The 12,026-nt window shown below is 45.0% G+C and overlaps 1 protein-coding gene across 8 annotated transcripts in view; it reads left to right on the top strand.

The window, feature by feature from the left end:
* Positions 1-11,708, top strand: part of LOC124473735 (fibulin-7) — a 43,043-nt gene extending 31,335 nt beyond the window's left edge. For 5 of the 8 annotated variants that reach the window (XM_047029390.1, XM_047029397.1, XM_047029393.1 and 2 more), the window contains 3 exons: positions 3,770-3,907; positions 7,903-8,056; positions 11,254-11,708. In XM_047029390.1, coding sequence (XP_046885346.1) covers positions 3,770-3,907; positions 7,903-8,056; positions 11,254-11,641 — 680 coding nt within the window. In that variant the 3' untranslated portion in view covers positions 11,642-11,708. The remainder of the gene's footprint in view (positions 1-3,769; positions 3,908-7,902; positions 8,057-11,253) is intronic. The other 3 variants (XM_047029391.1, XM_047029398.1, XM_047029394.1) reach the window with 1 other exon arrangement.
* Positions 11,709-12,026: the final 318 nt, after the last annotated feature.

Below are 12,026 nucleotides of genomic sequence, written 5' to 3'. Positions count from 1 at the left end.
CAAGTCTGTGACCCATTGACGTCACCAAACTTTTGCATTCTTCCTTTTTGATGCTTTCCCAGGCTTTCACTGCAGCCTCTTTCAGTTGTTGTTTGTTTTGTGGGGTTCCTCCCTTCAGTCTCCTCTTAAGCAGGTAAAATGCATGCTCTATAGGGTTTAAGTCTGGAGATTGACTTGGCCAGTCTAATACCTTCCATTTCTTGCCCCTGATGAACTCCTTTGTTGTTTTGGCAGTGTGTTTTGGGTCGTTATCTTGCTGCATGATGAAGGCTCTGCCAATCAGTTTGGTTGCATCTTTCCTTAAATTGGCAGACAAAATGTTTCTGTAGACTTCCGAGTTCATTTTGCTGCTGCCATCATGTGTTACATCCTCAATGAAGATTAATGAGCCAGTCCCAGAAGAAGCCATGCAAGCCCAAGCCATGACATTACCTCCACCGTGTTTCACAGATGAGCTTGTGTGTTTGGGATCATGAGCAGTTCCTTTCTTTCTCCAAACTTTAACCTTTCCATCACTTTGGTAAAAGTTAATCTTTGTCTCATCAGTCCATAAAACTTTGTCCCAGAATTTTTGAGGTTCATCTCTGTACTTTTTGGCAAATTCCAGCCTGGCCTTCCTATTCTTCTTGCTAATGAGTGGTTTGCATCTTCTGGTGTAGCCCTTGTACTTTTGTTCATGAAGTCTTCTGCGAACAGTAGATAGTGATACCTTCACTCCTGCCATCTGGAGGTTGTTGCTGATCTCACTAACAGTTGTTTTAGGGTCTTTCTTTACAGCTCTCACAATGTTTCTGTCATCAACTGCTGATGTTTTCCTTGGTGTACCTGTTCGACGTCTGTTACTTAGTACACCAGTAGTTTTCTTCTTCTTCAGGACATTCCAAATGGTTGTACTGGCTATGGCCAATGTTTCTGCAATGGCTCTGATTGATTTTCCATCTTCTCTAAGACTCACAATTGCTTGTTTTTCACCCAAAGACAGCGCTCTGGTTTTCATGTTGTTTACACCTCTGAATACAGTCTGCATAGACAAAACCTATCTTACCCAATCTGAACCTGAGTGTAGACATTCAGTGGTATTTATTGATTGAATAATGTATGTAATAGGACACACCTGGGCAACAAAACACACCTGTCAGTCACATGTTCCAATACTTTTGCTCACGTGACAAATGGGTGGGTTCGAACAAAAAGGTGATATTTTCTAATTTGTGCATCAGATCCTGATGTAAATACCTGGAAATGAAAGCTGAAACGTTGATCTCTGGTTTCACATTCATCGTTTGATGTCAAGCCCAAATGTTTTCAGTCTACAGCAAAAATAAAGGAATTGGCCTCACTGTTCCAATACTTTTGGAGGGCACTGTATTTGTAATACATTTTCATGGGGACTGCGTAAAATTGGGGCCATAAAGCTTTGCAAATAGGGCCATAAAAAGCAGAACTTCTGCAGATCATGTGACTTTTGGCCCCAATTTGACGCCAGTGTAAAGTGTCCATGTAACTGGTCCAGATGAATGATTCATCTGATGATGTCTCTTTTTTTCAACAATTAGGCCTAAGCTGTTTCGTTAGGCTTATTCCAAAAAACGTCATACGACGAAACCCGAGCACTTACATGCAAGTGCTTGTAATCCATGCGCTGCAATGTTACACGGACGAGGTCTGGACCAGTTACACGGACACTTAAACGTGTGTACCACATCTTAAACGTGCTTAGCATTTGTCTTAAATTGTGTTAAATATGCTTTACATTAATGAAGCAATGAAGGACTCCGACTCAGTGGTGCGCTTCAGCCTAAAGACGGTCCTACAACTCCCGATGTCACCCCTTTGGACTTAATTTTTTACAAATTATTATTACTGTTGACAATGTTGACGAATCATCAACATTTGTTTTCTGGGCACTGTATAGACCTACCTAGTCCTATCATGTTACGTTTCATTTCAATAAAATAACATAACACAAGTGCACGGATTTATAATTATCACAATATGGATTTGGCTAAATAATAATGACTGATGGAAGAAACTCGAGCGATACCCGGTGCTGCTTCTCTGACAATGTGAGATTCGTTCTTTCTATGGCAGAAGAGCGGCAAAACTTCGAACCAGTTTGTGACGTTTGAAGCATTGAACGTCATCTATAACGTGGTTTTGTAATTTGATACAAGCTCCAAAACACTTTTTCGAAACTGCGTATTGGTTTTGCGACACGAGCATCGATGCGTCAGTGCCATACGTCCCATCCCTACTTAAATTGATGATGCTGCCAGTACACCACGGCACGATAGATAGTACTTAAGATACTATTGTGCAACAGTCTATCCCATATAGTGCTAGTTCTATCCAGCCTAGCACATATATGCACGTTGTATCTACTGCGTTGTCTCTGTTACACTATCAGGGCTTGGAAATACTGCAACTTGCTAAACACACAGCTGCAAGACCCAGTGAAATGTTAAATACAGCTACCAAACTAACGTTAGCTAGCATCGCTAACGACATTGGCTAACTCAACTTCGGTAGGCTATCCTCAGTGCAAGCTGGCCAGTGCAAGTAACAGTTGACGCTGTGTGTTCAAAGATTCTGACGCAAGTACTAAGATTCCGATTGGCCAAAAGAAAAAGCGCTAAGATTCCAATTGGCCCAGAGAAATGTCAATTATAAGAATTATCCAATAATGTTGCGCAATTCTAAGCCTGCATGGCATGCAGAAGAAGGCAGAAGCCTACACCCCCCCCCCCCCCCCCCCCCCCCCAAAAAAAAACCTCTGGTTCTATACGATTCACGTAAATGACCCAATTGACCTAGAAAACGGCGATTGTCGCCGAAAAGCGACAAGTTTGCAGGTCTAGACAATCTGTCCAGCATGTTGCAGTCACTGGTTGTGGTTGTGGCAGAGGAGGAAAGGTAGTCGCTATGCACAGTTTAAGATAAGTGACATTGTGATGAAATGATGGCATTCATACTAGTACAGTCTTTGTGACATAAAAAAAGATCTAACCTTTATTCAACCTTTTTTTGTTGTCCACTGTGGCTTGGGATCCATCTCAAAGCTGTGTTCGTGTTTTTAAACTTCAGCACTCCAATTAATGTGGACTCACAAGGCTACAGAAAGTGAGGTTCTGGGTCAGTGTGCTCCTATTCCATGCCGCAGTCCGGGGTGTCTTTGAAGAACTTCTTGACTGGATGTGACGAATTTGCACTGCATGCAACTGTAAAGGAGCAAGAGGCAAACCAATTAGTTTAACAATTTGGGCTAAGCTTGCCTCTATGTAGCCTTTTGCATTAGCTAAGTAGATAATTATATTAAAACAATATGGCACTAGCTAAATTAGTTAAGCAGAGCTAGCATTGTGAGGAGCATCGGCTAACTTTGCATGTGGTAGCTAATGTAATGTTATGCTAACTATTCTAACTAGCTATTCTAATAGTTAGGAGTAATATAGAAGCATTTTGTAAGTCAATTAATTTAAGGTGTCCAACCCCCCCCCCCCCCCCCCAACCACAGCACAGACATATGGCATGTTACAGTTAATTAATGTATTAATGGATGCAGTTCGAAAATGCTGCCCCACTCTGCCTATGTCGCTTAGAGGAAGGACAGGCCCTGCATGACATTTTCAGAAAAACTAATACATCGTGATATATACCATTACCGTCAGTACTTACGAATTATACATGATAAACATTTTAGGCTATACCGCCCATCCCTAGTGTGAGTGCATGTGTGTGAGTAAGTATATCTGTGTGTTCTCTCTCCCAGATGTGAATGAATGTGAGGTGTTTCGGCTGGACCAGGGGGGGAAGCTGTGTGCTCATGCGTGTGTGAACGTACCCGGGTCCTACCAATGCTCCTGCCCCCGCGGCTACAAGCTGCTCTCCGACTCGCGCAGCTGTGAGGGTAAGCACTGCACACACACTGTCAGAGATCTGCACACACACCATCAGAGATCTGCACACACACTGTCAGAGATCTACACACACACAATCAGAGACACTGCACACACACAATCAGAGACACTGCACACACACTGTCAAAGATCTGCACACACATACAATCAGAGACACTGTATACGCACACACACCATCAGAGATCTGCACACACACCGTCAGAGATCTGCACAAAAGCCATCAGAGACACTGCGCACACACACCTTCAGAGACACTGTATACACACAAAATCAGAGACACTGCACACACACCATCAGAAACTGCTTTACACACACACTTAAAGACCCTGCATACACACACACTCAGAGACCCTGCAGGCACACACACTCAGAGACCCTGCATACACTCACACACACACACACTGTCTAAGAATCATAATGGGATTTATTTGCCATGAAAGTTTGCACAGACAAGGAATTTACTTTGGCAGGAAGGTGCATACAATAAACATATTACAGGAACCTAAAATGTAAATATGTGGACTATTTATACTAAGGGTACATAGGGTACATAAACTGCAGTACTAAGTGGAATTAGAATTAAATGCAATGTACAATAAATTTAAATACAAGTTGCCAATTGCAATATAAAAATACAAAAAATACAAATATGATAAAAAATACAAATGTACAGGATACAATTGTGTAAATGCAATATGTTTTAATTAGGAAGTCATTAGTCAGTGTGGACCCTTGGCCTTGTTAAAGAGGCCAACAGCAGAAGGGAAAAAACTGTTTTTTGTGGCGTGAAGTATTGGTCCTGATGGACCGCAGCCTTCTGCTGGAGGGGAGTGACTGAAACAGGGAGTTTCCAGGGTGGGAGGAGTCGGCCACAATCTTCCTTGCTCGCCGTCAGGGTCCTCGAGGCAGATTGCAGCCAATCACCTTCTCAGCAGTGCGGATGATACGCTGCAGCCTGCTCTTGTCCTTGGCAGTGGCAGCAGCATACCAGACGGTGATGGAGGAGGTGAGGATGGACTCAATGATGGCTGAGTAAAGTGCACCATCATTGTCTTTGGCAGGTAGAATTTCTTCAGCTGCTAAAGGAAGTACATCCTCTGTTGTGCTTTCTTGATGAGGGAGCCGATGTTCAGTTCCCTCTTGAGGTCCTGGGAGAGGATAGTGCCCAGGAAGCGGAAGGACTCCACAGTGTTGACTGGGGAGTCACTCAGGGTGATGGGGGTGAGTGGGGCTGTGTTCTTCCTGAAGTCCACAACCATCTCCACTGTCTTAAGAGCATTGAGCTCTAGGTTGTTCTGGCTGCACCAGGTTGGCAGCTTCCCGCCTATAATCAGACTCGTCTCCACCAGAGTTGAGCCCAATAAGGGTGGTGTCGTCCGCAAACTTCAGAAGTTTGACGGACGGATGACTGGAGGTGCAGCTGTTGGTGTACAGGGAGAAAAGCAGAGGAGAAAGGACGCAGCCCTGAGGTGATCCGGTGCTGATGGACCGGGAGTCAGAGACTTGTGTTCCCAGCTTAATGCACTGCCTCCTGTCAGACAGAAAGTCTGTGATCCACCTGCAGGTGGAGTCGGGCACGTTCAGCTGGGAAAGCTTGTCCTGGAGCAGGGCGGGGATGATGGTGTTGAAGGCAGAGCTGAAGTCCACAAACAGGATCCTGGCGTAGGATGCTGGGGAGTTCAGGTGCTGTAGAGTGAAGTGGAGGGCCATGTTAACTGTGTCGTCCACAGACCTGTTGACTCTGTAGGCAAACTGCAGGGGTCCACTAGAGCAATGGTTCCCATCCCTGGTCCTCAGGGAACACCTGCCCTGCATGTTTTAGATGTTTCCCTGCTCCAACACACCTGATTCAAATGAATGGTCATAAGCAGGCTTCTGCAGAGCTGGATAACGACCCATTTATTTGAATCAGGTGTGTGGGAGCAGGGAAACATGTAAAACATGCAGGACAGGTGTTCCCTGAGGACCAGGGTTGGGAACCACTTCAGTGAGGGTCTGTGATGGATTTAAGGTCTGCCAGCACCAGGCGCTCAAAATACTTCATTACCACAGAGGTCAGGGCGACGGGTCTGTAGTCATTATGTCCAGTTGGCCTGGGCTTTTTGGGCACAGGGATGATGGTGGAGGACTTGAGACAGGTTGGCACATGGCATCTCTCCAAGGAGGTGTTAAAGATATTGGTGAAAACCGGAGACAGCTGGTCAGCACAGTTCTTGAGGGTGGCAGGGGAGACAGCGTCTGGCCCAGCTGCTTTGCGTGGGTTCTGCCTCTTGAAAAGTCTGTTAACTTTACTCTCCTGAATGGAGAGTGTCGTCACTGAGTTGGTGGGGAGCGGGGGGGAGGGAAGGGATAGTTCAGGGCAGTCCAATTGTATGTCAAAACGACAGTAGAACTCGTTCAGAGGCGGGGTTACCGTGACCAACAAAACGCTTTGGCCGCCATTGCTCTAAGTTTTTACAATTCATATTTCAGCTAAACGGTACTTGTAAATCTGAATCTAAATGAAAATGTATCGAGGAGTGGGCAGTGTAGTTGCTGAAAATGTGCTTATTTTATTGATGAAACTGCTAATTTGTAAATTTGCTCCGACTTATCATTCTCGATTGTAATCTCTTTCTATGCAAATGGCGAGTTGAACAAACATGTCGGATGCGCCGTGTTTGGATGCCAATGTAGGTTCGCAAAACCAAGAGCAGCAACAAAACATCCGCCATTGTTGATGTTGTGTTTGGCGCTACCGCGCTAGCGTTGCTGGGAAATATGAGACGTATACAGTGACGTAATGACGTGGTTCTGTGGTGGCTCTCGCCCGTGGAAAAGCAAATCGGTTCTTAGTAAGCTCCGTTCTTGAACCAGCTCCGAACTAGCTCCCGGTTCACTATGGTGGAAAGGGGGTATGAGTACAGTCGTTTAGCCTCTCTCACCGCCTTGCTAAACCTGTTCTCCAACTCCTTGAATCTGTCCTTGTCCCCACTCCTAAACGCGGCCTCTTTGTCCAGCCTCAGCCTTCTAAGTTTAGCTGTAAACCAGGGTTTGTCGTAGCTCACCCTGGTGCATGTTGGTATACAGCAGTCCTCACAGAAGCTGATGTATGATGTCACAGCCTCCGTGAGCTCATCCAGACTATTGGAGGCAGTCACGAACATATCCCAGTCAGTAGAGTCCAAGCACGCCCGCAGATCCTCCATGGCCTCACTGGTCCACTGTTTCGATGTCCTCACTGCGGGCTTACAGCGCTTTAGCTTCTGCCTGTATGCAGGAATCAGGTGGACCATGGCGTGGTCTGAGTGACCCAGTGCTGCTCGGGGAACCGCATGGTATTTTTTACTGATTGAAGAGTAGCAGTGATCCAAAGTGTTCCCTTCTCTGGTAAGGCATTTGATGAGTTGTCTGTATTTGGGGAGTTCATGAGTGAGATTGCCTTCGTTGAAGTTGTCATACGCCGACCAGTATGAATGAAGCAAACTCACGTGGCGAGTCAAAAGGTTTACAGTTAATAAAAAGACTGGGGCTTGCTGGCAGGCTGTGGGGCTAGATGGCTGTTGGGTGGGCTGGCTGGTGGGTGGGCTGACTGCCTGTTGGAATGGCTGGCTGGTTATGCTCTTTGTTTGTTGGCAACCTAGTAGCATTTCGCTTGTTAGTCTGTGAACTTTCAAGCATGTTAAACTGCTAGCCTGATAGCATGCTACTGCGTTATCCCCCTATAAGATATGTTAGACTGCTAGCATGTTAGCCTGCTAGCATGTTAACCCACTGTCTGTTAGCCTGTTGGAGTCTATCCTGTTAGCCTGCTAGAGTGTTAGCCTGTAAGCTTTTCACGCTGCTAGCTAGCCTGTCGGACTTTTAGCATGTTAGCCTGCTAGCTTGTGGAAGGAGTGACCTTTACTCTTCCCAGCAGCAGCATGGGAGATGAGTCAGAGTGAGACAAAACTGTAGAACTAAATAAAAGACTCTCTCCCCCCACCTCTCCCTCCCACTCCATGAGGGTTGTGCTCTTCAGATGTGGACGAGTGTCTGTCCCAGCAGCATAACTGTTCCAGAGGGACCACCTGCATCAACACGGGCGGAGGCTTCCAGTGTGTCAACCCTGAGTGTCCACATTCCCATGGCAATGTGAGCTACATCAAGACGTCTCCATTGTGAGTAGACAATCTACAGTCGGTCTGTGTGCCTGCCTGCCGATCGGTCTGCCTGCCGATCGGTCTGTCTATCCCCCTGTCTGTCTGCTGGTCTCTAATTAGAGCAAGTATGAGCCCCTTCCGAGGCACCAAATACCCATGCTCCTCCCTCGATTCGTTAGGTAGCCTGTTAGCTGCCTAGCCGGCAAGCCTGTTAGTCTTCCACTCACTATCACCTTCCAAAAGTCAATGTGATCTGTGCTTCCTTACTTCTGGTTGCAGATCTTTTTTGAGGCCTCTGTATCTTGAATACTCTGATGCATGAATTATGACAACCCTAGTTCGGAATTTTTTCCCATGTGTTTTTAGTCTTCTTTAGGCATACAAAAATGAAGTAGAACATTATTTATTTTATACACAAGTTTTTTATACAAAATATTTTTTATACAAAATAGTGCCTGCAGAGCCGGTCTCTCCGGCTCTGCAGGCACATGCTACTCATTTTAGTTGATTTGTATTTGGTTAGCATCAAAAAGGTTGCCGACCCCTGCTCTAAACTGGCTGCATTTGGCAATTTCTCACAGATTGGAAACACGGGGGCATGAAATGTTGTACTGCCTGATCTCTTGAGGCCTGGGAGGTGTTCTATCAACGTCGCTAACGCAAGTCGTGCTAACACGAATAAGTCTCACTTGGGTAAACGTCAACTTAGACTTAAGCCTCAAGCCGTTCCACTAACGTTCCGTTCCACTAACAAGCAACGCTAATTCAAGCTAGACCTCAATAAGCTTAGACTCTGCAGCCCAGATCAGGCGATAGTCGAAAAGAGGAGTTATGTCGCAAAAAGCAAAGCGTAAAGCAGCAGAGAGGTGTTGTTTCAGCAACGTTAATTGTTTCTTTGAGTTTTTTGGGAGTTGTCCCCAAAAAGAGCAATGTTGCCGCAATTACCATGGCAAGGGAGACAACTTGTCAAACCGTTACGACCGTTAACATGCGTAAATTGTAGACCTACCAAATCAACTTAACATATATATAGCCTATATATGCATTTAGGCCTACTGATAATTAGCGTAATTTGATGAGCTGTCTGAAACCGTTCTGACAGTAGGCTAGCCTATGGCCAATATTCTCATCAGGAGATTGAAAATAATATAAGCCCAAAAGAGAACGTGGCAGCAATTGAAAATTGTAGGATAAAATTCAAAACACTGAAGAAAGCCATGGTTAATTGCACTTGATGTGGGCTAATAATGTTTTAAATTACTTCAAAATAACTTTGCCACATGCATTTATTAACTGATAGGCTAAATGATGAGATTTAAGATAAAAGGGAAAGATAACCATGACTAAAATAGGGATTCACTGAAATGACTAGTATTACACTGACCAAGAATCCAAGAACAGTCATTTAAAATTGCTCAGCATGACTATCATTATTATATCATGAGTATTTCCAATTAACATAGTCTGCCTCCACAGATCCAGAGGGGGCTTGGACAGTGACAGACTCACTTTGGGAAAGCATGCCCTACTGGGACCATTGGGGGAGACTGTTGGGCACAGCATCTAATTGTCTTCTTGGGAAAGGGCAACATTTGGGACACTGTCATGTAGGGGCAGCATAAAGGGCACTTCATAACAACACCCTTTTCCATTGGAAGTAAGGGCATGGGAACAGTCCAATTTAGGCCATTATAAGGGAACCTTATAGGGTACTGCATCACATTTTCTATACTATAAAGGAACTCATTAAGACATGTTTTTACACTTATAGAGGGCAAATTGTCATTTATTGCGTGGGGCATCCTGGGCACTCAAGCATATTTCACAATGTGTTGTTCTATCAACGTCAGAGGAGAGGTAATATAGAGGCTTGTCAATATATAGGCTACTTTAAACAATGAAAATACTATATCCAATTGAATAAAGAGTCTCCTTGATTCTTTGTGTTTCAAGATTACCTGAAAAACTGATGATAATATTCAGGTACTGAATATAATATTATACTAAGTACTGCTTGGAGCAAAGTATACCCTTCATATTTCCTGGCATAGTTCAAGAACGTCCCATATGCAAAGACATAGACAGATGCAGACAGACTGAACAGTGTCAAGGCTTGGCTACAGTGGGTAATTTGCTTCCTTGTGTGTGATTCCAGCAGACTACATAGTCTAGGCATACCTACATAAACTGCAGTCTACTACCCTCCTTTCTACTATTATAGTCTACTCTCCTTTCTATTACTTTCTACGAAGGATGGTAGGCTGCCCTTATGTGTTCATTGCCTTCCTTAAGAGTTGCTAAAGTGTTATTTTATATATAATATATTATTTATGTTTTTTTATTTTTAAGAAGGACAATTAAATCTATAGATGAACTATGCTGGGCCTCCTGAAACTATACTTATTCCACAGATACTGGTCAGGGAAGCATTACTTTTGTCTCTGAAGACCCTTGGGGCTGGTGGGATAAACACTCTTTGTCTAATCTGAGCACCTTCATCCACCACAGGCTGGTTTCTAAGGCCGTATTTTATGTCAATTAACCAATGGCTTTTGAAAACAGCTAAAGTGACATTATTTCTTAACATGTTAATTTAAATTAATATATTTTTTGGAGATGAAGTAGGCCTAAACACGTGAATCATTCATGTCTGAATTTACGTTTCCGAACACGGACTAAAGTGCTTTGCGCGTAGAAATGTACTCGACGGAACTGTCTTTTGAGATTCTGTTTCCGCCTGTTTGAAATGATTTGCAACACATTTTAGTCTAGCTTGACTTGTAGCCTGACACGGATCAGGCTAGTTCCAAACCTTGATTACGTAGCTAGAACTAAAATAATCCACCTTCATGGAACGGAACTCTCGCTAAAGTTAGTGAGACTTGGCGAAATAAGTCTCGCTTTCCCTTAATCGACGTTGATGGAACACCCCCCTGCACAACCTGGGGAGAAATACAGCTCCACTGCAAGCCAGTCAATACACATAAAGGGAGATGGTGAGGGAGAGGGAAAAATCGCAAAGGAGGGTGAGAGAAGAGTAATTATAGGAGAGTGAGAGAGTGTCAAAAAATACATTAGAAGAGCAAAGTTATTTCTATCTTCTAATGCTTTTTCTTTATTTAAATTATCTATCCTAAGCCCCTCCTGTTCCTCCCTTAATGTGCTCTTCCTCCCCCTTTCTAAATCGTCTGTTTTGCTCTCCCTCCCCTTTACAGTCAGTGTGAGAGGAATCCTTGCCCCATGGAGAGTCGTTCCTGCCATCTCGCCCCCAAGACCATCTCCTTCCACTTTCTGCCCCTACCCTCCACCCTCCAGACGCCTGCCACGCTGTTCCGTATGGCCACCGCCGCCCCGCCCAGCCCTCCCTCCCCTGGGCGCTCCGGCCCAGACAGCCTGCGCTTTGGCATTGTCGGGGGAAACCCGCGGGGCCTGTTTGTAATGCAGCGCTCTGATAGGCAGACGGGAGAGCTGATCCTAGTCCAACCAATACGGGGTCCACAGGAGGTCAGCGTGGAGGTGGACATGGCAGAGTACTCAGACAGAGTCTTCCAGGCCAAACACCTAGCCAGGGTCACCCTGCTGGTGTCACCTTACAACTTCTGAGGAGAGGAGGAATGAGGGGAGGGGAGAAGGAATACAGAGGAGGAGAGGAGGGAAGGAGAGTAATGAGGGGTGGAGAGGAGGGGAATAAAGGGAGAGAGAGGAGTTTAAGAAGAATGAGGGAGGGAGAGGGGGTGATTAGATGGAAAAGAGAGAAGGTAAGGAGGGGAGGAAAGAAGAAAGACAGAAGTAGAGGAGCATGAAGAAGACAAATGGAATGAATGAGAAAGGAAAATGAGTAAAGGAAAAGGAGGAGGGAAGGACTGAGGGTCAAGCAACACAAGTTTAGTTTATTGACACCAAGTGCTATGCTAGGTGACCAGCACCTTGACAGGGTGATGAGGAGAGAGGGAAAGGGTGAGGAGAGGGGAGCGGATGTTGAGGGAAA

Source organism: Hypomesus transpacificus, chromosome 11 (assembly GCF_021917145.1).
Source record: "Hypomesus transpacificus isolate Combined female chromosome 11, fHypTra1, whole genome shotgun sequence".
In the NCBI taxonomy this organism is placed as follows: domain Eukaryota; kingdom Metazoa; phylum Chordata; class Actinopteri; order Osmeriformes; family Osmeridae; genus Hypomesus; species Hypomesus transpacificus.
This window is presented reverse-complemented; position numbering and strand designations above follow the sequence as displayed.